Source organism: Pogona vitticeps, chromosome 6 (genome assembly GCF_051106095.1).
Source record: "Pogona vitticeps strain Pit_001003342236 chromosome 6, PviZW2.1, whole genome shotgun sequence".
NCBI classification, from domain to species: domain Eukaryota; kingdom Metazoa; phylum Chordata; class Lepidosauria; order Squamata; family Agamidae; genus Pogona; species Pogona vitticeps.
In genome coordinates, this window is record NC_135788.1 from 121,501,713 (window position 1) to 121,528,900 (window position 27,188).

General features: G+C 53.7%; 1 protein-coding gene across 2 annotated transcripts; it reads left to right on the plus strand.

The window, feature by feature from the left end:
- Nucleotides 1–26,131, plus strand: LOC110082359 (phosphatidylinositol 4,5-bisphosphate 3-kinase catalytic subunit alpha isoform). Of its 2 annotated transcripts, XM_072977242.2 has the most exons (22): nt 1–129; nt 4,314–4,582; nt 7,199–7,361; nt 7,820–8,029; nt 9,945–10,195; nt 11,162–11,404; nt 11,922–12,007; nt 12,376–12,481; nt 13,734–13,886; nt 15,535–15,669; nt 17,297–17,421; nt 17,567–17,648; nt 18,304–18,468; nt 20,015–20,118; nt 20,901–21,072; nt 21,716–21,822; nt 22,007–22,128; nt 22,637–22,715; nt 22,992–23,162; nt 23,320–23,437; nt 23,586–23,737; nt 25,044–26,131. In XM_072977242.2, the coding sequence occupies exons 2-22, from the start codon at nt 4,394–4,396 to the stop codon at nt 25,327–25,329; spliced, it is 3,219 nt and encodes a 1,072-aa protein (XP_072833343.1). In that variant the 5' UTR covers nt 1–129; nt 4,314–4,393; the 3' UTR covers nt 25,330–26,131. The 2 variants fall into 2 exon arrangements, with proteins under 2 accessions (XP_072833343.1, XP_072833344.1); XM_072977243.2 differs by lacking the exons at nt 1–129; nt 4,314–4,582; nt 7,199–7,361 and having other exon boundaries at nt 7,895–8,029; nt 9,998–10,195.
- Nucleotides 26,132–27,188: the final 1,057 nt, after the last annotated feature.

The window sequence follows — 27,188 nt, forward strand, 5'->3', positions numbered from 1 at the left end:
GGGGAAACGCTGTGAAATCTGTCCTGGGCCTTTAGCCATGCTTCCCCCCCCCCCAACAGTGAATCGGTTCAGGCGAAACAGGAAATGCAAGGCTGCCCAGATGATGACAGGCCCTCAGGACGCCAGAAGGTGGGTCGCCCCTACCTGCCCGCCTACCTGCCTCGCACCTTCTTCTCTGCCCCACTTCCCTACAACCCCAAAACGACCCCCCCACACACACACACACGCATCTGCCATGCCAGGCTGGGCCGGCAGGACTCACAATAGCCTCTGGTGCCCCCCTCAAAATCCCAGCCCAACTTTCTGCAGGTGCTGCAAGATTTTGTTGGCTTCGTTTAGGACCGCTGAGGGGGACTCATCTGCTTTCATTGGCCTATACAGTATTTTTAAAAATGTGTAGTCTTCCAGAGAGATTGAACTGCAACTCCCAGAAGCCTCTGGGGCAGGAGATTTTTGGGATTTGCCTTCCCTTACTTCTGGAGGGAGTAAGGGATGGCTGCCTTGTCCTGGTGAAGGGGCTCGAGGCCTTCAGAGAAGGGCTACGGGCTCTGCCGTGCAGGGACACCCAAGACGGAGAGGCCAGAGTGGAGACTTCGGACTCAGTGTGATCCACCTGGAGCAGGAACTGGCAATGCCAAGAACACCCCATGGACAGAAACAAAAGGCTCAAAGATATGATGCTGGAAGATGGGACCCTCAGGACGGAAGGCATCCAACATGCTACTGAGGAAGAGCAGAGGACAAGGACAAGTAGCTCCAGAGCTAATGAAGTGGTTGGGCCAAAGCCGTAAGGACACTCAGCTGTGGACGTGCCTGGAAGTGGAAGGAAAGTCTGATGCTGGAAAGAAAAATATTGCATAGGAACCTGGAATGTAAGATCTATGAACCTTGGGAAGCTGGAGGTGGACAAGAATAAACATCGACATCCTGGGCATCAGTGAACTAAAATGGAAGGGAATGGGCGAATTCAGTTCAGACGATTATCATATCTACTATTGTGGGCAAGAATCCCGTAGAAGAAATGGAGTAGCCCTCATAGTCAACAAAAGAATGGGAACAGCTGTAATGGGATACAATCTCAAAAATGATAGAATGATATCAATATGAATCCAAGGCAGACCTTTCAGCATGCACCAACCACCGATGCTGAAGAGGATGAAATTCACCAATTCTATGAAGACTTACAACACCTTCTAGAACTGACACCAAAGAAAGATGTTCTTCTAATTCTAAGGGACTGGAATGCTAAAGTAGGGAGTCAAGAGATAAAAGGAACAACAGGAAAGTTTGCCCTTGGAGTTCAAAACGAAGCAGGACAAAGGCTAATAGAGTTTTGTCAAGAGAATAAGCTGGTCATCACAAACACTCTTTTCCAACAACACAAGAGGCGACTCTACACATGGAAATCACCAGATGGGCAACATCGAAATCAGATTGACTATATTCTCTGCAGCCAAAGATGGAGAAGCTCTATACAGTCAGCAAAAACAAGACCTGGAGCTGGTTGTGGCTCTGATCATCAGCTTCTCATAGCAAAACTCAAGCTTAAACTGAAGAAAGTAGGAAAAAACCACTGGGCTACTCAGGTATAATCTAAACCGAATCCCTTATGAATACACACTGGAAGTGAAGAACAGATTTAACAAACTAGATTTGGTGGATAGAGTGCCTGAAGAACTTTGGAAGGAGGCTCGTAACATTGTGCAACAAAAACTATCCCAAAGAAAAGGAAATGCAAGAAAGCAAAGTGGCTGTCCAAGGAGGCCTTAGAAATAGCAGAGAAGAGAAACAAAATGCAAGGGAGATAGGGAAAGTTACAGGAAATTGAATGCAGATTTCTGAAGAACAGCAAGGAGAGACAAGAGGGCCTTCTTAAATGAATAATGCAAAGAAATAGAGGAAAATAACAGAAAAGGAAAAAACCAGAGATCTGTTCAAGAAAATTGGAGATATTAAAGGAACCATTTGTGCAATGATGGATATGATAAAGGACAAAAATGAGAGGAACCTAACAGAAGCAGAAGACATCAAGAGTACACAGAGGAATTATATCAGAAAGAGCTGGATGTCCCGGACAGCCCAGATAGTGTGGTTGCTGACCTTGAGCCAGACATCCTGGAGAGTGAAGTCAAGTGGGCCTTAGAAAGCCTGTCTAACAACAAGGCCAGTGGAGGTGATGGCATTCCAGTGGGACTATTTAAAATCTTAAAAGATGATGCTGTTAAGGTGCTACACTCAATATGCCAACAAGTTTGGAAAACTCATCAGTGGCCAGAGGATTGGAAAAGATCAGTCTACATCCCAATCCCAAAGAAGGGCAGTGCCAAAGAATGCTCCAACTACCGTGCAGTTGCACTCATTTCACACGCTAGCAAGGTTATGCTCTAAATCCTGCAAGGTAGGCTTCAGCAGTATGTGGACCGAGAACTCCCAGAAGTACAAGCTGGATTCCGAAGGGGCAGAGGAACTAGAGACCAAATTGCTAACATGCACTGGATTATGGAGAAAGCTGGAGAGTTCCAGAAAAACATCTATTTCTGCTTCATTGACTACACAAAAGCCTTTGGCTGTGTGGACCACAACAAACTATGGCAAGTTCTTAAAGACATGGGAGTGTCCAACCACTTTATCTACCTCCTGAGAAACGTATACTTGGGACAGGAAGCAACAGTTAGAACTGGATATGGAACAACGGATTGGTTCAAAATTGGGAAAGGAGTACAATGAGGCTGTATATTGTCTCCCTGCTTATTCAACTTATATGCAGAGTACATCATGTGAAAGACCGGACTGGAGGAATCTCAAGCCAGAATTAAGATTGCCGGAAGAAATCTCAACAACCTCAGATATGCAGATGATACCACTCTGATGGCAGAAAGTGAGGAGGAATTAAAGAACCTCCTAATGAGGGTGAAAGAGGAGAGTGCAAAAAACGGTCTGAAGCTCAACATCAAGAAAACTAAGACCATGGCCACTGGTCCCATCACCTCAGATTTTACTTTCTTGGGCTCCATGATCACTGCAGATGGAGACAACAGCCACGAAATTAAAAGACACCTGGTTCTTGGGAGGAAAGCCATGAGAAACCTAGACAGCATCTTCAAAAGCAGAGACATCACCTTGCCAACAAAAATCCGCATAGTCAAAGCTATGGTTTTTCCAGTAACAATGTATGGAAGTGAGAACTGGACCATAAAGAAGGCTGACCGCCGAAGAATAGATGCTTTTGAATTGTGGTGCTGGAGGAGGCTCTTGAGAGTCCCGTGGACTGCATGGAGAACAAACCTATCCATTTTGAAGGAAATCAACCCGGAGTGCTCCCTGGAAGGTCAGATCCTGAAGCTGAGGCTCCAATCCTTTGGCCATCTCATGAGAAGAGAAGACTCCTTGGTATTGGGAAAGTGTGAAGGCAAGAGGAGAAGGGGACGACAGAGGACGAGATGGCTGGACAGTGTCATCGAAGCTACCAGAATGAATTTGCCCCAACTCCGGGAGGCAGTGGAAGACAGGAGGGCCTGGTGTGTGCTCTGGTCCATGGGGTCCCGAAGAGTCAGACACAAGTAAACAACAACAACGTCTGGAGGGCAACCCAGGCTGGGGAGGGCTGATTGCGTCCAGCCTTCCTCCTCCCTTTTTCACCACTTCCACCAAAATCCATGATCCTCACCTTACCTAACGGCAGCTGACTCCAAATGTTACTTGCACCGTCAGCAAATCTTCCCTTTCTTGCATCTACGGAGGATTTTTTTTTTTTTAATATCAGCTTCATCAAGGTTTGGGTCTTGGGTCCAATCCAGCTCGCCTCGGCTTGAGGCTGAGGAGCCTTTGGAAGGAGAGGAATCCATTCTTCGTGTGGCCGGAACGAGCAGCAGGGGCTGAGAATCAGAGACGGGGACGTGAGTGGCGGCCTTTGCTGTCAAAAGTCTGACTTAAGTTGCTCTGGTGACTCGAACTCAGCTCTTTTTTTAATGACTCAGACTCAATTCATGACTCAGAACCCACCTACCCTTTCCTTTTTTTCTGGGGAAATAGGCTTGTTGTTTTTTTAAAATAGGGACTTAGGCTTGAGGCTTGGTGCCAAAGACTTGAACTCGGGACTTGGACCCTAAGACTTGCCAATATCCCTGTTCAGAACCCCCCCAGGACTGGCCAGGCTCTGTTTAAATAAAGAAATTAAGCAAAGTGGGTACGAACGAGCGAATGCAGAGGTCCCGTAAGGCGCGGAGGCTGATCCTGACCCCAGGATCCAGGATGCTGGAGACCAGACTTTCTTGTCTCTCTTTCTCTCCTTGTTGTCCCCCCCCCCTTTGCAGGTGGACGAGATGCTTTAGCACCCCCTTCTTGGTGAATTTCCTCCGGCGACGCGCCAAGGCCTCCCCTCGACTTTGCCGCCATGCCGCCGCGGCCCTCCTCCGGGGAGCTGTGGGGGCTCCACCTCATGCCCCCCCGGATCATGGTGGATTGCTGCCTCCCCAATGGCATGATCGTCACTCTCGAGTGCCTGAGGGAAGCCACCCTCCTGAGCATCAAGCAGGACCTCTTCAAGGAGGCCAGGAAGTACCCCCTCTTCCACCTCTTGCAGGTGAGTGAGCAGGAGGGCCGGCCGGAGGGCCCGCGCTGGGGGTGGGGGGGTGGGGGGGTAGAAAAAAAGGAGAAATCCCGGGTTTCCTTGGACAGGCGCCGACTCCTTAGGCACAGGCCCCGGGGATTCTGAGAGTTGTTGTTCCAGAAAGTAACTTCTGCAAACTCTGGATCCAGTTTTTTAAAAAAGGTAGAAGGACGTCCGCTGGGTCAGAGGAGGCCGGGCGTCCTGCCCCGTCTCCTCTCCTGGTTCCCTCCATGACCAGATGAAGGTTCTTACTCTTCCCCCCCCCCCGCCCTCCTTAAATGCTTTAGGCTTCAGCTGGTGAATTCCTTTCAAGCTACAGGCATGACACCCCTTGGTAGTAGGCTCAGTAGCGGGGGGGGGAGGAAGTACAGTACCTAGAATCACAGATTCTTGGAGTTGGAAGGGACCTCTGAGCCCATCTATCCCAACCCTCCCTGTTCCATACAGACCCAAGGAGATCGGACAGAGGGCAGTCCCGTTTTCCCTTGAAGGCCTCCGGCCGTTAAGAGTGCTCACCACCTCCCCCCCCCTTTGAGGTCATGGGTCCCCTTGTCGTACTCCTCTAACAGTTAGGAAGTTTTTCTTTTCCTGACGTTCAGCTGAAATCTGGTTTCCTGTTGCTTGAGCCCATGGCTGCGTGTCCTGCACTCTGGGAGGATGGAGAAAACGGATCCTGCCCCTCCTCTGGAGGACCGCCTTTCACAGATTCGATAAGGGCTATCCTATCCCCCCTCAGTCTTCTTTTCTCAAGGTTGAATACGCCGAGCTCTTTCCATCTTTCCTCACAGGGCTTGGTTTCCAGCCTGCTGGACGTCCATGAGGCCACTGAAATCATAACGCTAATACTGTCATCATCATTCTGTGCTGTCTGTTTGAACCTCCCAGGGTTTTCTAAGGTGTAAATGCCTCAGGGGTTGGTTTTCCCCGGTCAGTCCCTCCTTTGGGTGAAACCCCGGTAAAAGTTGCCCCAGGCCACGCAGACCCCCGTGTTTCCCCCCGCCCGCCATGCACCCTTCCTCTGGGGGAGGGGGGTCGTCCATGGCTCCTCTCCCAGGAGGCACAGGGGGAACGTGGACTCCTAGCCCCCGAGGTGCCCCAACCCACTGAGCGATACCAGCTCCTGACCCAAATTTTCATTTACCAGACCTTGAGATGCACAAGAAACCCCTGGCCAGATTTGCACCCAGAACTCTGTTCAGAGGAAGAACTGAGGGGTAGGGTCTCAAAAAGTGGTCAGGCTTAGATGTCCTGGCCTGAGGCGGAGAGGACTCCATGTGGCCGCTAGAGATTACGGCCGGCGCTTGGCCTGGTCATCCCGGCCGGGGCCGGATCAGCAGAGGACAGGACAGGATGCCCAGGAGGCTCGGCGGGACGTTAGACTGGCAGGTCACTGGGGCCGTGTGGAAGTTTGGAATGCCATGGCCTCCTCATGTTCCCTTCCATCATCCTCTCCACCACCTGCAGCCATCCGGAGCCATTGGCCTCCAGTGCCCAGAATGCCTCAGCCGTCCAAATGCTGGCTTCATTTGACTTGTCCTTCCTCTGTTTCAAGGAGAGTTGTGGGTTTTTTTCCTCCCTTTTTTATTTTTTGCACAGTGACTCCCAGAATTCCCCAGGTAGCTTCATTGGGGTGCCTGAGAATTCTGGGAGTTGTAGTTCAAGAAGCACCTCTGTGCACCACTTCCGGACAGGCTGGGGGTCATGACCCCATTACGGGTGCCTGCATTCGTTTGATTCCCCCGTTCCCTACCTTTTTCTGTTTTTCCATCTCAGTTTTTTTTATAGCCGTGGTTCCTGACTTTGGGTCACACCCCCCCCCGGTGTCCTTGGACTTCAGCTCCCAGAAAACCCCGGCCAGCACAGCTAACGGGGAAGTCTTCTGGGAGCGGCAGTCCAAGAAACACCGGGGGGGTGGTGTGACCCAAAGTCGGGAACCCCTGTTCTCGATCAATGGCTTCCAGCCGGGTGATCCCCCTGGTAGGTCTGGCGCTCACCTATGTGGGATTCAGAGTCGTCATAACACTGAAATGATTCACTTTGTGTTTGGCCATCCTCACAGCCGCGAAAAATGCTTTTCAGCCACGTTTCTACGGTTCCCGGCTCCTCTGAGAGCTGTCCTTTTTTTATTTCTTTGTGGTTACTCCCCAGAAGACGGCCACGGTTTTTAGGTCCTTAAAACTCACAGGATAGACACGACAGAAGAGCGTCTGTAAACATATTCCCTCGATGAAAAAGGGGTCTGCTTTTGTGTTGTTGCTTTTTGCTTCTGTTGGTGGACCTTTGATTTTTTTTGCAGAGTGACTCGTGGGACATAAAACAGAGAAAGTCTAATTTTCTCCCCCCCCCCCCCCCCCGGTGGACGGTCTATAAACCCTTTCGGGGCTTCTGTGGGGCAAAAGTCCTTTAGGTTTGCAAGAGACTAAATAAAAGTGTCAAGAATCATGAGAGGAGGAGGAGGATTTGTGACTCCTAGGAGGCCCCTGGACTTCAGTCGAGTGGGAAATAGAGAGGTCTCCCCCTGGGTGAGGGGTGTGTGTCTGTGGGTCCCCTGCCCCCCTGATCTCCCCTCTGTTTGGTCCCCGTCCCTAGGAGGAATCGTCCTACATCTTCGTCGGGGTGACGCAAGAAGCCGAGCGGGAAGAGTTCTTCGACGAATCTCGCCGTCTTTGCGACCTGCGCCTCTTCCAACCCATCCTGAAGGTCATTGAGCCCGTCGGCAACCGTGAGGAAAAGATCCTCAACCGTGAGATCGGTGAGGCCGCAGTCCAAATGGGCGCCGGCGGGTTTCCGAAGGACTGCCTGCTGTAGACGGGCCGGCCACTCCCGCCCATCCACTCCCTATTTCCCAACGGTCTCCCCCCCCCCGTCACCCGTTCCTGTAGTGCCATAGAATCCTAGGATTGTGGAGTTGGAAGGGGCCCCCTGAGGCCATCCAGTCCAACCCCCTGCTCAAGGCAGGAACCCAAGTCAAACCAGATCTGGCAAGACGGTGGTCCCATTTTCCTTTGAAGGCCTCCCCTCATTGGAGCGCTCCCCACCTCACCCCCCCCGCCCCGAGGTCATGGGTTCCCTCGTCATACCGCTTTAACAGTTAGGAAGTTTTTTCCTGATCTCCAGCCGAAATCTGGCTTCCTGTCACTTGAGCCCCCGGTTGCGCGTCCTGCACTCCAGGCTGATCACCTCCCTCTTTTCTTTCCCTCCTAAACCTAGGATTTGCCATCGGCATGCCCATCTGCGAATTCGAGCTGGTCAAGGACCCCGAAGTGCAGGAATTCCGGCGGAACATCCTCTTGGTTTGCCGTGAAGCCGTGGAGGCGCGGGGCTCGGCGGGCCACCAGAGCCAGGCTCTGTACGTCTATCCGCCCAACGTGGAGTCCAGCCCAGAACTCCCCAAGCACATCTATAGCAAATTGGACAAAGGTGAGCTGAGAACCGAGGCGGGCAGGAAGACAGGTACGGAAGTGGGCGGGCGGGCGGGCGGCCGAAGCCTCACTTGTACGACGGCTGAGGGATGTTCAGGGGAAGGAGGACTTGGAGATAAAAGCATAATTTTGGGTGGAATAACTAATACCCTAGAAGACAGAATCAACATTCAAAATGACCTTGATAGGATGGAGCCCCAGGGCTGGAAGCAACAGAATGAAGTTCAACAGGGATCAGTGCAAAGTCCTGCACCTCGGAAAAAGAAACGCATTGCACAGTTCCAAGTTGGGGGAAATACCTTGCTCAGAAAAACTATAAGTGAGAAGGATTTTGGAATTGTCATAGACCACAAGCTAAATAGGAGCCAGCCATGTGATGTGGCTACAAAAAAGGCCAATGCTATTTTAGCCTGCATTTGTAGAAGTATGTGGATTCCCTTCAGTGTGGAAGGGATGGTCCCTCTCAAACTGGCCTCCTCAGCCACGCTAGACACTGTTCCGAGTCCTCCATACAGAGCACGGGACCCTCGTCTCTCGAGACTGAAGGAGGCCTAACCATAGAAGTATAGTTTCCAAATCCCGCGAAGTGCTAGTCCCCCCCTCTGTTTGGAACTGGTTAGGCCTCACCTTGAGTCTTGTGTCCAGTTCTGGACACCGGACTTCAAGAAGGAGGCTGACAAATTGGGACAGGTTCAGAGGAGGGCAACCAGGAGGATGATCAGGGGGCTGGAATCCAAGCCCTAGGAGGAAAGACTGAAAGAACTGGGCAGGTTTAGCCTCGAGAAAAGAAGACGGAGGGGAGATCTGATAGCACCTTTCAAATACCTGAAAGGCTGTCCTACAGAGGAGGGGCAGGATCTGTTCTCGATCATCCCAGAGTGCAGGACACGCAACAATGGGCTCCTGTTATGGGAAGCCAGATTCCAGTTGCATATCAGGAAAAACTTCCTAACTGTTAGAGCAGTACGACAACGGAACCCATGACCTCAAGGGGAGGTGGTGGGCGCTCTTAACGCTGGAGCCCTTCAAGAAAGACTCAGACAACCCCCTGGCAGATCTGCTTTGATTTGGATTCCTACCTTGAGCGGGGGGAGGGGGGGCTGGACTGGATGGCCTTGTCGTCCCCCCCCTTCCAGCTTCACTTTTTCTAATTTCTATGATTTTGCCTCAAATGAACATGACGGGATGGTTTGTCCGGGGGCCCCTCAGCAAAGACAAGCACCTTTTGTACAGGCACAGTATATCTGTTTTCAGTCCTCCCTGCAGAGCTTAGAAGAGTTATCCTCTGGGACTACAGTGCCCAGAAGGCCCTGGTCCCTTGCCGGGCTAGCCCGGGGAATCTGGGATTTGTAGTCCAAAAAGGATATTTTTAAAAAGTCATAACGAATCATTTTTGTCTTACTCTTTTGTCATTCCTCACCCTTCCAAATGTTCCCCAAGGGGGGCGGGAATGGTAGGCACCTTGGGTCCTATTTTCTCCTAGCCATGTTTGCCTGTTAACCCCCCACCCCCCCCACACACACACAAACTGTACATGGCGAACGGCTGAAACCTGGGACCTTGTTTGCAACTCTTTAAGTGACAGAATGTCGCAGGATAGCTTTTTCTCTGATGGAAATCATGGCGAGATGCAAGGAGCTTTGCTAGGTCCATTTTCGGACCGATGACCCTCTGACCGGCTGCTGAGCGGACAGCAGACGCTTTCTAGATCGGCTTCTGCATGGGGTCCTGCCACCGTTTTGTGTGACTTGGGTGGGGTGGGGGTTTCAATTGCTCCCTCCCTGGGGCGTGAGGGTTAGACGGGCCCGGATCCAAAATCCCGCCCAGCACCCTCCCCTGACAGGCTGGCACGCCCAGATGATGATGGCTTGTCCTGCTTTCCCCTCCCCACCCCTCCTCTTCGTCTCCTGAAGGTCGGATCATAGTGACCATTTGGGTTATTGTGTCTCCAAACAACGACAAACAGAAATACACCCTCAAGACGCCGCACGACGCGCTGCCGGAGCAGGTGATTGCCGAGGCCATCAGGAAGAAGACGCGCAGCATGCACCTGTCGCCGGAGCAGCTGCGTCTGTGCGTGCAGGAGTACCAGGGGAAGTACCTCCTCAAAGTGTGCGGCTGTGACGAGTATTTGCTTGAGAAATATCCGCTCAGCCAGTATAAGGTGAGGGAGACCAGGGTCGGGTGGGCGGGCGGTCGCCTCCCACCCTTCGCCGCCAGCTTGGGGGTGAGCCGCGTTGGGAAGGCCCGAGAATCTGATAGAACAACCCCACACACACACATTCCGTGTCTGTCCTGGCCTGTCCCAGGTCCGGAAGTGGCCCCAAAGAGGCGGTGGGAGTGGGGGGCATCGTAAGAGCCTGGAGGACCCTTCCCACTTTGGAGTGTGGTTCGGGAGGGGAGGTTAGGGTTGTTTCTGTGGCACTGGCTTGAACCAGACCGGCTGCTCTTGGGAGTTCCCCTGGGTGCAAACCGGACCCCATCTGCGGAACAAGGCGGGCAAAGCTTGGGTCCCCCAGACCCTTTTTGCAGCTCTTAAGCGAAAACCTTGGGCCGCAAAAAGGGTCTTGGGGGCCCACGCTTTGTCCGCCTTAGTTCGCGGATGGGGTCCGGTTGTGGAATCAGCTTTTTCACCCTTTGTTTGTGTGAACTCTGTGGCCCGCCAGGCAGACCCAGGTGTAAAGGAGGTTGTGCTAACAGGCGTCATTGTAGAACAGCTGCCTCTCTGAGCGTACGGTTCAAGCCAGGAGTAAATTACAGTGTCAGTACTACGGGTCATAAGTAAAATATTGTATTACATTATATTATATTATTTTATATTATGTCATGCATTTCCTGTTCATTAGCTGTATTTCCATCTTGCCTTTCCTCCTGTAAGGTCAGGGCAACACCATAACCCTCTCATCCTCCCCAGTTTTATCCTCACGACGACCCTGCCGGGCAGGTCAGGTGGAATGGGAGTGGCTGGCCCACGGTCGTCCAGAAGGGGCCCTGCCCGTTTCTCTTGCACTGTCCCCCGCCAAAGCAGCGCAAGGTTCTGCGGAGAAGCCAGATGGTGGTGGTGGGGAGGGCGCTGCCTCCTCGCCGTGCGCGGGGTGCCTGATCCGCCTGCTTTCTTCCCCCCCTGCAGTACATGAGGAACTGCATCACCATCGGCCGCCTCCCGCACCTGATGCTCATGAGCAAGGAGACCCTCTATAAGCAGCTGCCTGCCAATGTCTTCGTCCTCCCCTCCTACGCCCGCCGCTCCGCCACCTCCTCGCACGTGAACGGAGATGTCCCCACCAAGTCGCTCTGGTCCCTCAACAGCCTCCTGCGGATCAAAATCCTATGCGCCACTTACGTGAACGTCAACATCCGCGATATTGATAAGGTGGGGCAGGCGTGAGCCTGGGGGTCTGGTCTGGAATCTCGAATTGTGCCAGAAATTGTGGCTGCCCGGCAGGACCTCTGAGTCATGCCGAGCGGCCTTTGCCTTGGCTCCTGGGGGGCACCAGGGCGTCCCTCCTTCCTGCCCCCCCACCGACACCGACACCGGGATAGGAAGCCTGAGTTTCCGCCATCCCCCAGCCAGGGCGAGTCAGAAGCGAGGGCTAGGGGTTCAAGAAAGCTGTTTGCTCGGACTGGATTGGCGCGGCTGGGTGGAGATGTGGGGAATCAACGCAAGGGGACAGGGAAGGTGGGGATTCCTGGGGACTAGAACTCTGAAGAGGGGCAGATTCCACCCTCCACCTCTCCCTGACAGCCCCCTAGAAAAGAGCCGGCCAGTTTTGCTATGGGGTTTCCCCCTCCCCGAAGGTGGGATTTGCTCCTAGGTTTTTCTGGATCGGAGACGGGAACCGGTCAAGTCCGTAGGATCCCTGAGACCCTGTTCTTCCTTTCCTCTCTAGATCTACGTGCGGACTGGAATCTACCATGGGGGAGAACCCCTTTGTGACATCGTCAACACCCAGCGTGTCCCGTGCTCCAACCCTCGGTAACTGACGCCTGGGGGGGCAGATGTGACATAGGGTGGGGGGGGAGAGAGTTACCCAATCAGAGCCCCCCCCACTCCTTTGCACGCAGCCCTGCCATCTTTGATTGGGGGCCAAGCTGCTCTTTCATGCCGGATGCATCCACAGCCCCTTCCCAGAGAGACTCCCGGGAAGCTAACCTGGGGCCTTCTCTGTGCAAAACAGGTCTCCGTTCCCACCGGGGAGGAGGGGTCATAGGACGGGGTCGCTCGTATTCTGAGCCACAGAGAGGGGGCGGTGTTGTGAGGTGGGGGTCTCTCTGTCCCACCTTTTGCTTCCACCGGTCTTGGGCCCAGCACCCCCTCCCTCCCTTCCTTCCTTCCCTCCCCAGGTGGAACGAATGGCTGTCGTACGATATTTATCTCACCGATTTGCCACGAGCTGCCCGCCTCTGCGTCTCCATCTGTTCCGTGAAAGGCCGGAAGGGGGCGAAGGAGGTGAGCCTTTTTGAGGATCAGGGCCTGGGAGGGGGCCAGCGGGGGTGACGTAGAGCTTAGGGGCAGCGCTGGCACTCATTGGTTCCATCCTCCCAAGGTGTGAATGAGCTGGTGGGGAGGCGAGAGAGAGAGAGAGAGAGGCTGAGCAGGCATTCATTACCTTTGCAGACAGGAGAGGACGGCCAGGCCAGGTAACCTGGGCTCTCCTGCGCTTGGCCTCCCAGGAGTGCTTGAGGTCCACGTTTCTCTGGGGCTGTGAACCAGAGAATCATAGGATGGTGGAGTGGGAAGGGGGCCTCTGAGGCCATCCAGTCCAGCCCCCCCCCCCCTCCGCTCAAGGCAGGGATCCAGATCCAAGGAGATCTGCCAAGTGTTTGTCTAAGTTTCTCTTGCATGCCTCCAGCGATGGAGCGCTCATCACCTGTCAGAGTCATGGGATCCCTCGCCGTACTGCTCTAACAGTTAGGAAGTTTTTCCTGAGGTTCAGCCTAAATTTGGCTTCCTGTCACTTGAGCCCATGAGGACGTGTCCCGCACACTGGGAGGATGGCAAACAGATCCTGCCCCTCCTCTATAGGACTCATTTTCGAGTCTTGGAAATGTGCTCTCCTATCTTCCCTCCATCTTCTGAATGCGTACGCGTGCACGCCTATACTCCTCTGTGTTCAAGGACAGGGGTTCTCACCCCGAGGCGAGGCATGCCCCCATGGACGCGGTATCAGGATTTCATGGCTGGGGTGTGTGTGCTTTGGAAGGGGCTGTTCAGTGTTATAATTTTTTTCGTTTGGAAAAATAGGAAGAACCAATTATACCCGGAGCTTCCCCGGTCGCTTAGTCCAGCGTTGCATGGCGCACAGAAGTGCGCGAGTTTCTTTCCTTTATTTCTGCGAAGGGGTCTTGTCCGGAATTCCTTCTGTCCCAGTCCTGCCAACGGGGCACAGCCCTCCAAGGTTCCCTCCACCGAATCTCCTCCGTCTGTGCCAGGAATGATTGTCCCCAGTGTAGGATGAGGGTGACACCTGCCCGCATCTCCTTGGTCTCCCACGCTATGAGTCACGACATTTCAAATAAAACAAGGAGGGAAGCAAATTCGAAGTGATGTTTGAGATGTTTATGTTTCCCCAAAAAGGGGCAGGAGTTAAAAAGAACAAGCCAGCGCTGTTCCAGGATGTCTGGAGGAGCTTGTCCTGTGTCTGACTCTGCCCTTGGCTTTTTCTCCACCCCACCAACCCAACCCTCCCCCCCCCCGGCAGGAACACTGCCCCCTGGCCTGGGGCAACGTCAACCTCTTTGATTACAAAGACACGCTGGTGGCCGGGAAGATGGCGCTGAACCTTTGGCCCGTCCCTCACGGCCTAGAAGACCTGCTGAACCCCATCGGCGTCGGAGGGTCCAACCCTAACAAGGTGAGGTGACGCGGTGCTTTGGGGGGGGCCACGGTCTGCCCCCCTCCCGCGTTGCGTCCGGCCTCCCGCTGGACAGCTTCCAGAAGATGGCGGCTCTGGTGCCCGTCGGGTGGGTGAGGGTGGCCGTGGCTCCGAAGGAAGAGCGTTCCCCGGAAAGTGTCGCCTGAACGCAGCTGGGGGAAAAGGAAATGTTATCTTGCAGATTGTCCCAGCTACCATGGGGAGGTGGGGGCCCTCTGGCCAAGCAACCTGGGGGGGGTGTCTTGCAGTCCTAAGGGAGAGCCAGCAGAGTGTAGCAACGAGAGGGCCAGGGTAGGACTCAGAAAACCTGGGCCATGGGAACGCACTGGGTGTGTAGGGCAATGGTCAACCCATTCCTGGAGCGCTTCCCATTGCTCAGACCGGGTCACCGAATGCCAGATGTGGCTTGACTGCGGAGAACAGCCACTGGTTTATCTATTTATTCAATTTATTTATTTAAAATACTTTTTCCTCCTCTCCTTTCTCCTTAAAAGGACCCAAAAGGGGCTCACATGATTAACCAGATAATATTTAAAGCACAAAACGGGTATGGATACAAAGGTTTAAAAGGAATTAAACCGGTATTATCTTAAAAACGGTAAATAAGATCAGTATTAAAAACACGTCTAAAAAACAACAGAGCAGAACAATAGTCTGAAAACATTGTTTTCCATGCGCGGGACCCTCTTTGGGGTTTTGCTGCTCACAAGTAACAAATAGATCCCTCTTGGAGAGGCTGGTGGCGATGATGAGGGTGTTTATTACATTTCTATCCTCTTGGGTTTTTTTTTTTTTAAAGAAGAGCATTCAAGGCAGCTTAGACCCATATTTAAAAGCATGTTAAAAATAAATTGAATAACGAAACTGTTAAAACATTATAATCTTAGGGAGAGGGTTTCTATGACGTGTCATATTTTCTCTGCAACCTGCCTTTGAACACCTAAGCAAGTTCAAACAAGTTTATCTGGTGAGAAAGACTAGGTTACTCATAAACATGTTTGAACTTGCTTAGGGGGTTCAAAGGTAGGTTGCAGAGAAAATATGACATGTCATAGAAATCCTAATTCACTCAAATAAATGCAATACTCAGTCAACACTGATGGTTTCAGAGGCTGCCGGAAAGCACCTGTCTTCATGCTCTTCCTCCAGGCAGTAAGAGTCACCGCTTGAGGAGAGGTGGGGTGGAGAGGGCCTTCCACGGTCTGGAGGCCCAGTCCGGAAACCCCAGTCAGTCTTAGCTTTCCTTTGGGCCTCTGCATGCATTGACGTTCTGAGCTAGACCTCTCTGGACATGGAAATCTCTCACTTCATCCTCTCTGGTCCACCCCTTTGCCCCTCCTGGTATTGTCTGGTCACTTTAAATTGTCTTCCTTCCAGTTCCTGAGCTGCAGCTCTCTATCCTCTGACCCCCTCATCCACAGGCTTCTTGCCAGGGGTGGATTCCTTGATCTTAATTGGAGGCCTAATGATGGCGCGTCCTTTGTCAGACCTGCCCGGGGGCAGTCCAGCCAAGCCAGGGATAAAACTGCTCACCTGATATCCCTATGAGGGGAGCGTAGGGTCCCTGAAGGCTGCTATGGACCCCTTGATAGGCTGCCCCATTTCCGTTCCCCCCCCCCTTTTGCAGGAGACTCCCTGCCTAGAGCTGGAATTCACCTGGTACAGCCACACGGTGAAATTTGCCGATGCCGCGGAAATAGAGGAGCACGCCAACTGGGCCATGTCTCGAGAATTTGGGCTCAACTACTGTATGGTGGGACTGGTAAGGGCGCCGTCCGTTCCCCTTTCCCTCCCAAGCGGTGGGGTTTCCGCCTTGCTCTGATCCAGGTTTTGAGGGGAGGGCCCCTGGATCCTCAGCCCCATGGAGCGAACGTGGGTGGAGTGAGCGGGGTCTTGAGTCCACCAGCTTGGTGCGGGAGGCTGGTCCGGAGTGGGGGGGGGAAAGGGCACAATCCTGCCACACTCAGCCGGCCGCTCGTCCTCACCTTAGCCGGTGTCAGCAGGTTCTCGGCTCGCTCCTTCCTCTCCCTCTTGGTCTGATCCTTTATGGGAAGTAGCAGACAAGCTGCGACATGGGACGTAAGAAGATGCAGGAGGATGTCAAAACCCCATCCTGTTGTCCAGACCGGCCACCCCCAAAGACAACGGGGAAACTCATACAAGAAGGGACCCCCAGCCAGCACCTCTCTCTGTCCGCTCATGGGTTAGGATTCAAAGACAGACCTTCTCTGAACATGGAAGCTCCATCACAGAGCTTGTTTTCCATGGATGGCAGGTTTCAGTATCTCCCTGGCCATCCTAGCAGAAGGATTCTGGGACGTGTGGTCTGAAACAGTGAGAGCGCCCCCCCCCGCCAGGTTCTCCACCCTCATGTCTGGCTCTGCTGTGGGTGGACCTCCTTGATCAGGAATTTGCTCAAATTTGGCCCTTTTCAAAAGCTCCCCAAGTCAGCGATCCTCACTTCCGAGGCATGATGGAATAAGTTTCACCAGTGAGTTCTTTGTTGTGTTTATCCATCCTTGGATCTGAAGCTTCTGGTTTGAGGACCGTTAGCCCTTTTGGAGCTCCCTGGAAGGACAGATCCTGAACTCCAATCCTTTGGCCATCTCGTGAGAAGACTCCCTGGAAAAGACCCTGATGTTGGGAAAGTGTGAGGGCAAGAGGAGGAGAAGGGGACGACAGAGGACGAGATGGCTGGAGAGGGTCACCGAAGCGACCATCATGAATTTGACCCAACTCCGGGCGGCCGTGGAAGACAGGAGGGCCTGGCATACTCTGGTCCGTGGGGGTCACAAAGAGTCGGACACGACTTAATGACTAAACAACAACAAACAAGCCCTTATCAAAATGCCTGATGGGGAAATTAGACCTATTAATTAGCCCATAGGATGCCTTCAAATTCCCCTTTGTATAGGTGTTTTCTGTACGTTTTTTGCTGTATGTGCGTGAGAGAGAGAAAAAAAGAACCTCTGGAAAGAAGCAACCCATTTATGGAAACAGGGAGGTGTTGAGGGATATGTGACATCGTTCCCAACTGGGATAAGAGACAGGTAACGCCCCAGAAGACATGGAGGCGTCTTGATAGATTTGCGAAAAACACACCCAGACCAGAAAGAGAGTGAGGAGGAAGTTGATGTGCTCCAGTCGAGAGAACAGATCGATTTAGCCGGCAGGGAAACTAGGGCGCATGACAGCCTGAAAATGGAAAGGCTGTATGTATGTGTTGCTGGGACTCTTTATCTGAGCTACCTGGCTTTTTGGCAGGGAGGGGTGTGAGGCTGCACATCTTTGGCCTGAGACCACGAGGCTTAGCAGGAAGCAAAAATGGGGGGGAAAGGGTGCCGGACGGATAGTGTCATCTTCTTCCCCCCTCCTCTGCGTTCTTCCAGAGTAATCGCTTGGCTCGAGACAGCTCCCTCGACGAAAGCGAGCTGGAGCAGCTTCAGAATATCTGCAACCGGGACCCTCTCTCTGAGATCACGGAGCAGGAGAAGGACTTCCTCTGGAGGCACCGGTAGGTCCTTTCCTAGGACCCAAGATGGCAGCATGAGAGGGGCCTCTGCAGCAGCAGCAGCAGGCAGGACCCCCTGGGATCGCCAGCGGAGAGGAGCTGCGGAAGAACAGGAGAGACCCCCCCTTCTGCTCTTTCCTCCTTCCAGGCACTACTGCGTCAACATCCCTGAGACCCTCCCCAAACTGCTGCTGTCGGTCAAGTGGAATTCACGGGACGAAGTGGCCCAGGTGAGGGGATGCTGGAACCCAAGCAGGTGGCGGCCGGTCGGCCAGAGTCAGGAAGAGATGGCCGAGGCCCTCCAGGGGTGGCCGGGCTGAGCTTTAACCTCGTCCAGCCTTGCCAGGGGGCTCTGTGGCGAGGGGCCATGTGGAAGCTCCCCGTTGCCCTTCCTGGATGTCGATCAGCTGTTCTTATTTAGTGATTTGCAAGGTTTTGTGCCTCGCTCCTTTTTCAAGATGATCAAGAGGGGTGGCGTTCCTGGTGGTGTGAGAGGCTGTCGCCCTCTTCACTTCCTCGGGGTCAGGCTGAGAGGTGTGAGTGGCCTGAGGTCACCCGGAGAGCTCCGGGACAGAGCGGGGCTTTGGACCCATTTCTCCAGACCGGTCACGCTCCCGGACAGGCAGGCAAGCCGCCTGTCCACCCGTCCGGCGTGTCTCTCCAGGGCTCCCCGCTTGCCATCCATGGGGCCACCTGGGAGCCCCACCTGAGGCCATCCCTCGACTGCAGAGCACCGCGGACCACTTCTAGGAGGAGGGCAGATATCCCACAGGTGGGGGCGGAGGGGGGGCGACACTGCTTTCCCACCAGGCCCGTGGCAGAGATTCCCCCTGCACCCACCCACCCAGGTCAGCTCCTGCCTTTCTCTGCCCCCTCCCTGTGCAGATGTACTGCCTGCTGCGGGAGTGGCCCCTCATCAAGCCCGAGCTCTCCATGGAACTGCTGGACTGCAACTTCCCAGACCCCGTCGTGAGGGAGTTTGCCCTGAAGTGCCTCGTGAAAGGACTGACGGACGACAAGCTCTCCCAGTACCTCATTCAACTGGTGCAGGTATCCCCGTGGGGCTTTGCGGTGGGCCAGCCGCCCACCCTGGCCCAGGGGGACCCCCGGGGATGGTGGTCTGCCTTAGGGGTGAAGGCTCACCGTAGGCGATTCGCCTCCCCCCCCCCCCGTTTGCTAAAAACTTGGGGAAGTTCACTTTCTGGGCTCAAACTCCCAGAATCCTCTCCGCAGTGGGCACAGCCGTTCTAGGAGAGCGGCAGGAAAATGTGAATGATTTCATTCATTCATTCATTCATTCATTCATTCATTCATTCATTCATTCATTCATTCATTCATTCATTCGTTCATTCATTCATTCATTCATTCATTCATTCATTTATATGCCATCTTTTAGGCAGCTTGCCATAGAAAACAGGTTTTTTAAAATACTACCAATATCCTAATTTAAAAAGCCATTAAACATACATAAAAATGGAAACCATCAAGTAGAGAAGGAATCGAAAGACACTTCAAAATCTGTTCAGTCCCAAACCAGCACTCCGGGGATAACTTCCTGCTTAAACGCCTGCCTGAGGAGGGAAAGGGCCGGAGGGAAGGGACCGCCGACCTTGACTAGACTATGGGGGGGGGGAGCTCATCCCGAAGCCTGGGGAGCAGCCACCAAGGAGGCCCTGTCTCGTGCCCCCCATCCAGCGAAGGGGAAGACACGAGAGAGGGCCTTCCCGTTGGCGGGACCGAGGGAAGGGCCTGCCCCGAAGGTCTCAAGAACTAGAAAGGCTCATATGGGGTGAGAAGAACACCAAAGTGAACCCCCTCCTCACCTCAGCAAGCTCTGCCCCTTAGCCTTGATGGCTGTCCCAATCAAATATGGGGGTAAACTGAGGGGCCAGACAGGAGAGCCTGTGGCTGGTTGGCCCAGGAAGCTGGAGACCGACAGTAAGGGGATTCCTGCCCCATACATGGGGGCAATGACCCGTTCTTTGATTTGCAGACCTCCCAGAGTATTCCAATTTTTTTCAGTGGTTTATACAGTGTTCCCAAGCCCCCTTGCGAATGCTGGAAAATGCAGATTAGAGCAAATGCTATACAGGTATTTATTTATTTAATTTATTTATTGCAATTATATGCCGCCCATCTGGACATTGTCTACTTTGGGTGGCTTACAACAGACAGGACCATGTAGCACGGTCTCTGTCTCCCCCTAGTGGCCAGGCCTGAGAGAGAGAGAGAGAGAGAGAGAGAGAGAGAGAGAGAGAGAGAGAGAGAGAGAGAGAGATTTTCTAGGATTATATTTCTAGGATTTAAAAAAAATATTTTTAATATTTTCAGATGGTGAATCAGTGGAAACTGATCCCACAGATAAGGGGCTTCTAATGGACGTCACTTTAATACAGCCAGTGTTGCTTACAGCCTCTCGCCATAAACGCTGCTTACCAAAATATGACCACGTCTGGGTGGGGTGGAGGAGAAGGGGGGAAAAAGGCATTTCAGAAGGACATCAATAGATTCCGAGGAGCCGAGGTCAGTGGGGTAACTTCAGGGTGAATTCGGTACGGCAAACCTCCTCGACCGTTGTGGTTTTTCCTCCTGGCAGGTGCTCAAATACGAGCAGTACCTGGACAACCCTCTGGCTCGCTTCCTCACCATGAAGGCCCTGACGAACCAGCGGATTGGGCATTTTTACTTCTGGCACCTCAAGTGAGTTGTCATCAGAGGAGCCGAGAGGAGGGGGAAGGCGCTGTGGGCGGGCGGGCGGGTAAGAGGAAATACTTCCAGCGTGCCCACCCCCGTTCTGGAGTGATGTGTGTTCCGCTCTACTTGCACCCTGGAACAGCCGTTTCCTCCATTCAAAATAAACACCCAGCAGCGATGAGGCTACCTTTTAAAAACAGAGAACACCCCCCCTGAACAATCTCATTGGTGACAATAAACGGGAAACAGGAGAGGAATCAGTCGGAAGGTGGAGTCAGAGGAAGAATACGTATTTATTTCACGTACGCCTACTTCCGCTAGGTTACAGGAAGGCGTGGGGGCTGAAGGTGGGGGATGCCCAAGGCTGCTTAGAAGAACTGGGGTTTGAGGAAAGGTTCAGAGAGAGAGAAAGAGAGAGGAAGGCAGTGATGGCATCCCATGGAAGGTAGTTCTTGCAGGTGTAAGCGGCAGCAAGAGGAGAAGCGTGGAGTAACTAGTGAGCGCGGAAGCCTAAAACCAGCGACACCCTGCAGATTTCTTGCAGAGAGCTCGTGGTGCAAGGGAGACGGATGTGTCTTCAGAAGAATCTCCGGAAGGGTGCCTTTGGGTGGGCTGCGCTTGGAGTGTGGAAGAATGTCGGGTCCTCTTGGGTAGCTCCACCAGCCCAACCCAACCCAACCCAACCATTTCCAAGAGATGGGCTGAATTGGCTTCCATCTTTCGAACCTAGATGAGGGGGGGGGGTGAGGGAGCAGGCTCCGGGACAGAACTGGTTGCCTCCCCCACAGGTCGGAAATGCACAGCAAACCGGTCTCTCAACGCTTTGGACTGATGCTGGAGGCCTTCTGCCGTGGCTGCGGGATGTACCTCAAGCACCTCAACCGGCAGGTGGAGGCCATGGAGAAGCTCATCAACCTCACCGACATCCTCAAGCAAGAGAAAAAGGACGAGACGCAGAAGGTATCCAACGGGGGCCCTTTTCCTCCGGTGGCTTGGCCTCCCTCCACCCCCAACCCCCGTCGCAAGGCATGTGTGGTCACGGGTAAGGGCCAATACCTTCCCACCCAGGCACGGAAACATGGCTGAGCTTGGGAACGTGACGGTGTTCATTGTAAATTGTTTTAAAACACTCCTAACTGGTTGATCTCAATGGGCTGAGAAATTTAATTCGCTGGTTGATTCATTTGTTGAATATTGGCATCTAAGGAGAATGGTGAAACCAGGCCATGTTGTTTCATCTATTAAAATAACACATTCTAAGTTCATTGATGGAAAACGTTGAATGAGGTGGGGTGACAAATTGCTTTTTTCAATCAAGAATTCACAGTGTCTCAAAGAGGGGGTATTCTCTGGCCCCCCTCCATCCGCCCCCCCCCTTTGTGGCACAAGGGCTGGGCCCGATCCTCATCCTGTCTACGAAGGAGGAATTTCTTTCTTGGGAAGGGCCAAAGAAATAGGGAAAGTGGATGGAAAATGGAAAGCCCTAGGAGAGCTGAGAGCGGCTGAGGGCAGGCCTTTGCAGCTGCTCAGAGGCACCCTTGATTTTGCCTGTGTCTCCTCCTCCTCCCGGTGACTTCTGCGCTTCCCGCACTCGCCTCCCAAGATGCAGATGAAGTTCCTGGTGGAACAGATGAGGAGGCCGGATTATATGGAGGCCCTTCAGGGCTTCATCTGCCCACTCAACCCCGTCCATCAGCTGGGCAACCTCAGGTGAGGCTGGGATTTCCAGACTGGGGAAGAGCTCGCCCCTCGGAAACGGGGCCGGTAGCGGAGGGGTGGGGTGGGGGGGTGAGGGGTTGTGGGTCCTCTGGGAGAGGGTTTTAGGAGGACGGGGAGGAGGGATCAGGGCCGGCCTCCAGCATTCAGCATGGACCGACGTTCCCTCCCGCACCAGGTTGGATGAGTGCCGGATCATGTCCTCAGCAAAGCGCCCCTTGTGGCTGAACTGGGAGAACCCAGACATCATGTCCGAGCTGCTCTTCACGAACCACGAAATCATCTTTAAAAACGGAGACGGTGAGTGGGGAGGAGTGGCCTGTGCAGAGAGGCCTATGATGATGATGATGATGATGGGGGGGAGTAAGAATGGGGGTAGGCTTGAGAATGAGACAGGCCCTGTTGGCAGGAGCATGCCTTGAAGCCCCCTGACGCAGCATCCTGATCTCGCAACCAGAGCTGGGTTGGGGGGGACAGGAATTAGAATAAAAATTTTCAGAATTCTGACCACAATGCCTGGACGTTTCTGTTGTTGTTTCTCAAATTCACCCAATCCTTTTTTTAAGTGGGGGGAAGGAAACCAACAGGAAGATGATAGCAGCCGTGTGCGGACATCTTGTGGCAATGAGTTCCCCAGGTGGCCTGCCCAAATTTGGGCAGGCGTTTGGCTGTTATCTCCTTTCCTGCAAAGTTCATTTCCCCGTCACCTGCTCACAACGCGCCTTGGGGGGGGGCCTTAACTCTTTCCAAGGATGTCCTTCTAATCCCCCCCTCCCCCGCCGTGGCTTTCTTTCTCCGTTCCCTCTAGATCTTCGGCAGGATATGCTGACCCTGCAGATCATTCGTATCATGGAGAGCATGTGGCAGAACCAAGGGCTGGACCTCCGGTACTTAAGGCAGCCCCCAGCAGGCTGGCGAATCGGGGTGGGGACTTTTGGCTCTGGGACCCACCGTTCTTCCCATGTCCATCATCATGACTCTCTCTCTCTCTCTCTCTCTCTCTCACACACACACACACACACACACACACACAATGAAAATCAGCTCTGTCTCCCCCTCTTCCCCCCCACCCCGGTACAGCTTTCTCTGCCGGCCTGACTCTCTCTCTCTCTCTCTCTCTCTCTCTCTCTCTCTCTCTCTCTCTCTGGGTCTCCCCCTGGCAGGATGCTGCCCTACGGCTGCCTCTCCATCGGGGACTGCGTGGGGCTCATCGAGGTGGTCAAGAGCTCCCACACCATCATGCAGATCCAGTGCAAGGGCGGCCTCAAAGGGGCGCTCCAGTTCAACAGCAACGCTTTGCACCACTGGCTGAAGGACAAGAACAAAGGAGAGGGGTGAGTTTGGGGAGAGGGGGTGCGCGAGCGTCCCTTGGCAGGGGTGCCCCCCGCCCTTCAGAGAGAGTCCCCCCCCCTCGTTCCCCTGGGAAAGAAGGGGTCCCTGCTCTGGGGGAGCTTCTCCCTGCTCTTGACGCTCCTTTTCTTCCCGGCACAGTTACGACGCCGCCATCGACCTCTTCACGCGCTCCTGCGCTGGTTACTGCGTCGCCACCTTTATCCTGGGCATCGGTGACCGCCACAACAGCAACATCATGGTCAAGGATGATGGGCAGGTGAGTGGTTTTCCCTTCTTCCTCTCCCTTCCGTGGTCTTTCCGGCCACTTCCACCCCCTCTTTGCTGCTCTTTCCCCCGTGAATGCATTGGGAAGATCGCGCGCCCCCCCGGTGACCCTTCTCCTCTCTCCCCCCCCACCCCAACAGCTCTTCCATATTGACTTTGGCCACTTCCTGGACCACAAGAAGAAGAAGTTCGGCTACAAGCGGGAGCGGGTGCCTTTCGTCCTCACCCAGGACTTCCTCATTGTCATCAGCAAAGGGATCCAGGAGTGCACCAAGACCAAGGAGTTTGAGAGGTGGGTGTCGGGGGGGGGGGTCAGGAAGCTCCCCCCGCCCTGCCACTTGCTGAATGGCCTCCCACGACCCACCGAGGCCAATGGGGCACTCTCCCCCTCTGACCCTCTGAACCCCAAAGCCTCCTTGTGTCTCCGTCGGACCGGGCTCTGCTCCGTCCTCTCCTTCCTCTCCTGAAAAATGGGGTGGGCTGTGATGGGGGGTCTTGCAGCCGACTTCCAAGCGCCCTCTGCAAGCGGCAAAGGATGGGGTGCTTTCTTTTCAGACTTTGTGGGACACCGGCAGTGTCCTCAGAGTGGAGACATTGCTATGGGCACATAGTCTTCCTCTGGTCCGGTTGTGAGCGGCTGTGGTGGGTTCAGGGGCCTCCCTCTTACTCCTTTCCTGGACGTTTGCAGACTCTGCTTGCCCTCTTATTATTTTTCGAAAGAGGAAGTTAACAGAAAGTTCCGGAAAACTGCGGGTAGAAGGAAGGTTGTTTCAAAGCGAAAAAGCAAAGTGTGCTGCTTATAGGCCAAGCCCTAGTCCTTAAAGCACTCTCTCCACCTGTTCTCCGTGATGCGGGGTGGACAGTTTAATTATGCAGGCTGCACATGGCCCCCTAACAGCTAACTGGGGACTCAGCAAAGTGGGTGTTCTGTTTTCCAACTTTGGAAAGATGGAAGGCTGAGTGAACCTTGAGCCGGCGGCCTGGGCCCATGGGGATCACACTCAGGTGGTGAGCAAGAGTCTTGGCTGCAGTACTGCAGTTTAACCCTCCACCACACAGCCAACCCCGTGCTCTGAAGTAACTTTTAGTTACTTTCAAATATTCTGGGACAGTAGCGGGGACTCTGGAGGCAGAGCTTTGCAGGTTTGGACTCTGTGGCCACCCGTGACCCCCAGATGTGCCAACAGGGTTATTTCCAAGTCTTTTCTCTGGGGTTGAACCTTGGCCGTCAGCAGAGTTTGGGCTGCTGTACTGCTGTTGAGACCCCTGGGCCACCAGGCTCCAAAAGATTGTGGGGGTTTTGGTGTTTTTTGGGGGGGCCTGTGAGAAGACCATTAGATCCTTCGAGGTTTATGGAAGCGTGATTGATTTTTCCCATTTTTAGCCCTTGTCTTGGGGGCCCCCGAGGACTTTGCAGATTGTTCTGGGGAGCTTTGGCCTTTAGCCCGTGGGATCCACACACAGGGTCCCATCCTCCCCAGAGACACAGGATCCCATCCTCCCCAGTCTTTACCCCGCCTTGCACCCCGAATGCTCTTCCTGGAACTGAAGCTCCCCCTCTCCTTCCCCTCCCCGCGGCGTGCGCCTTGTCCCGGCAGGTTCCAGGAGATGTGCTACAAGGCCTACCTGGCCATCCGCCAGCACGCCAACCTGCTGATCAACCTCTTCTCCATGATGCTGGGGTCGGGCATGCCGGAGCTGCAGTCGTTTGACGACGTGGCCTACCTCCGCAAGACGCTGGCGCTGGACAAGTCCGAGCAGGAGGCTCTCGAGTACTTCACCAAGCAGATGAACGAGGCCCACCACGGCGGGTGGACCACCAAGATGGACTGGATCTTCCACACCATACGCCACATGCCCTTGAGCGAGGCGAGCCACGACTGACCGGCAGGCACGGGGCGGGGGTGGGGGTGAAAGGAAGGGACCTTGGCCCCCCATGAAAGAGAACGTCAGCCCTCGAAGACACAGGGAGAGGAGAGAGAGAGAGAGAACGAGACGGAGAGAGAAAGAAAGAGAGACCAAGAGCAGGGCTACCTTCCGCCAGGGGTGGGACGGAGGCGGGGGGGGGAAGGAAGCCCCTGGTTGAACTGAGGCCACCCGGTTCCTGTTTCTCTCCCAAATCCATGAGAGAAAGAGAGAGGAGGGGCCCAGGAGTGATGGTAGCGGGTGTGCCCGGAGGAGGAGGCGGCGGCAAGGAGGGCACCCCCCCTGTGCCAAGGAATCAGAGGCTGAGAGAGGTTGAAGAGCGCGAAAGTGAACCCAGACCTCCTGGTGGTTTCCTCCCGGAGACCGAGAGAGATGCGGGCAGAGCATCCTTGGTCCAAAGGACGGTGTGCAGGTTTCCCCCCCACTCTCCCCCGAACTGACACATGTTCCCTGCTTTTTATTGGCGGGCTAAGCAGGACCCCGATCTCTCCTGCCCCACGGCAATGTTCAACTTGAACGTCCCCTTTTTCTCTCCCTTTCTTGGGAGACCCACGGCCAGAAGGTGGGGAGGAGAATGGGTAGGGGAGCTGGGGGAGGTCGGGTTGGGGGGGGAGGAACAGGGAAAGGAAGAGCCGGGGGCCTTTGGCGGTTCGGAAAAGGGGCAAGATAAACCGAAGTGGTCATACTTGAAAATGTCCAGAGTTGAAAAAGAAAAAGAAAAAATCTCTTTTTTTTTCCAAATAAAAATCTTAAAAGACCATTTTTTTCCAGGGGTGAGGAAATCCTTCTCTTTCAGTTTGGCGGCCTTTCTGGCGCTTTCTGTCCTGCGTTTTTGTCAGCTGCTTCTGTTTCGAAGGTGGTCTCAGCTGCTGCACCTCCAGAGGTCAGAACAAGCCAGGGTTTAAGCAAGCCAGGATCCCTAAGAGGCCAGTGAATGGTGGTTTGTGGCAGGCCAATGGTGCCTTCTCAGACGTAGACGCAAGTTGAGACATAACGCATAACCATGAGCAACACCATGGCTTGTTAGAACACACATTTATTTCCCTACTTTTTTTCTTAAAAAGGACTCAAGGTGACTTATAACATTAAAATACCTTCTTTCATATACAACAATATTTAAAGCTACAAACAGTAAGTACTGTATACAAGTATTTTAAAAGAATCAAATACTAAAAAAGATAAATAAAATCAACACCAAAACATTCAAAGCAGTAAGGTACCACCATCATTCATTAAAAAACAACACCCAGGCAGCCAGTCATACAGGGAAAGCTCACCTGAGGAGAAAAGTCTTCACCTGCTTTCAGAAGGACAGCCAAGATGGGGCCAGCCCTGGCCTCCAGTGGCAGGGAGTTCCAGAGTCTGGGAGCCACAACAGAGAAGGCCCTTTCCCACATCCCCAATAAGCACGCCTGTGAATTTACATTTCACTCACCTGGAAAAGGCCCTCTGTTCCAGGTTGTCCCGGACAATGTTTCCTCTAATTTTCCGGTTTGTGTGTGTGTGTGTGTGTGTGTGTGTGTGTGTGTGTGTGTGTGTGTGTGCGTGCGTGCGTGCGTGCGTGCGTGCGTGCGTGCGTGCGTGTGAGAGAGAGAGTGAGTGAGTGAGAGAGAGAGAGACATTAGGGGCTGCCCTATATGTAGCGAATGGATAGCAGGACTACACCTCCCAGGGAGCCCTGGGACAGATTCAGGAAGTGGGAAACAGGCCTGGAAGGTAGGCCCTGTTCCAGGTGAGTGAAATTGTAAGTATGTGTAGGTGGGAGTCTGTCGGCAGGAACGCCCAGAATTCTGTCTGGGGAATTACTGGGATTATTC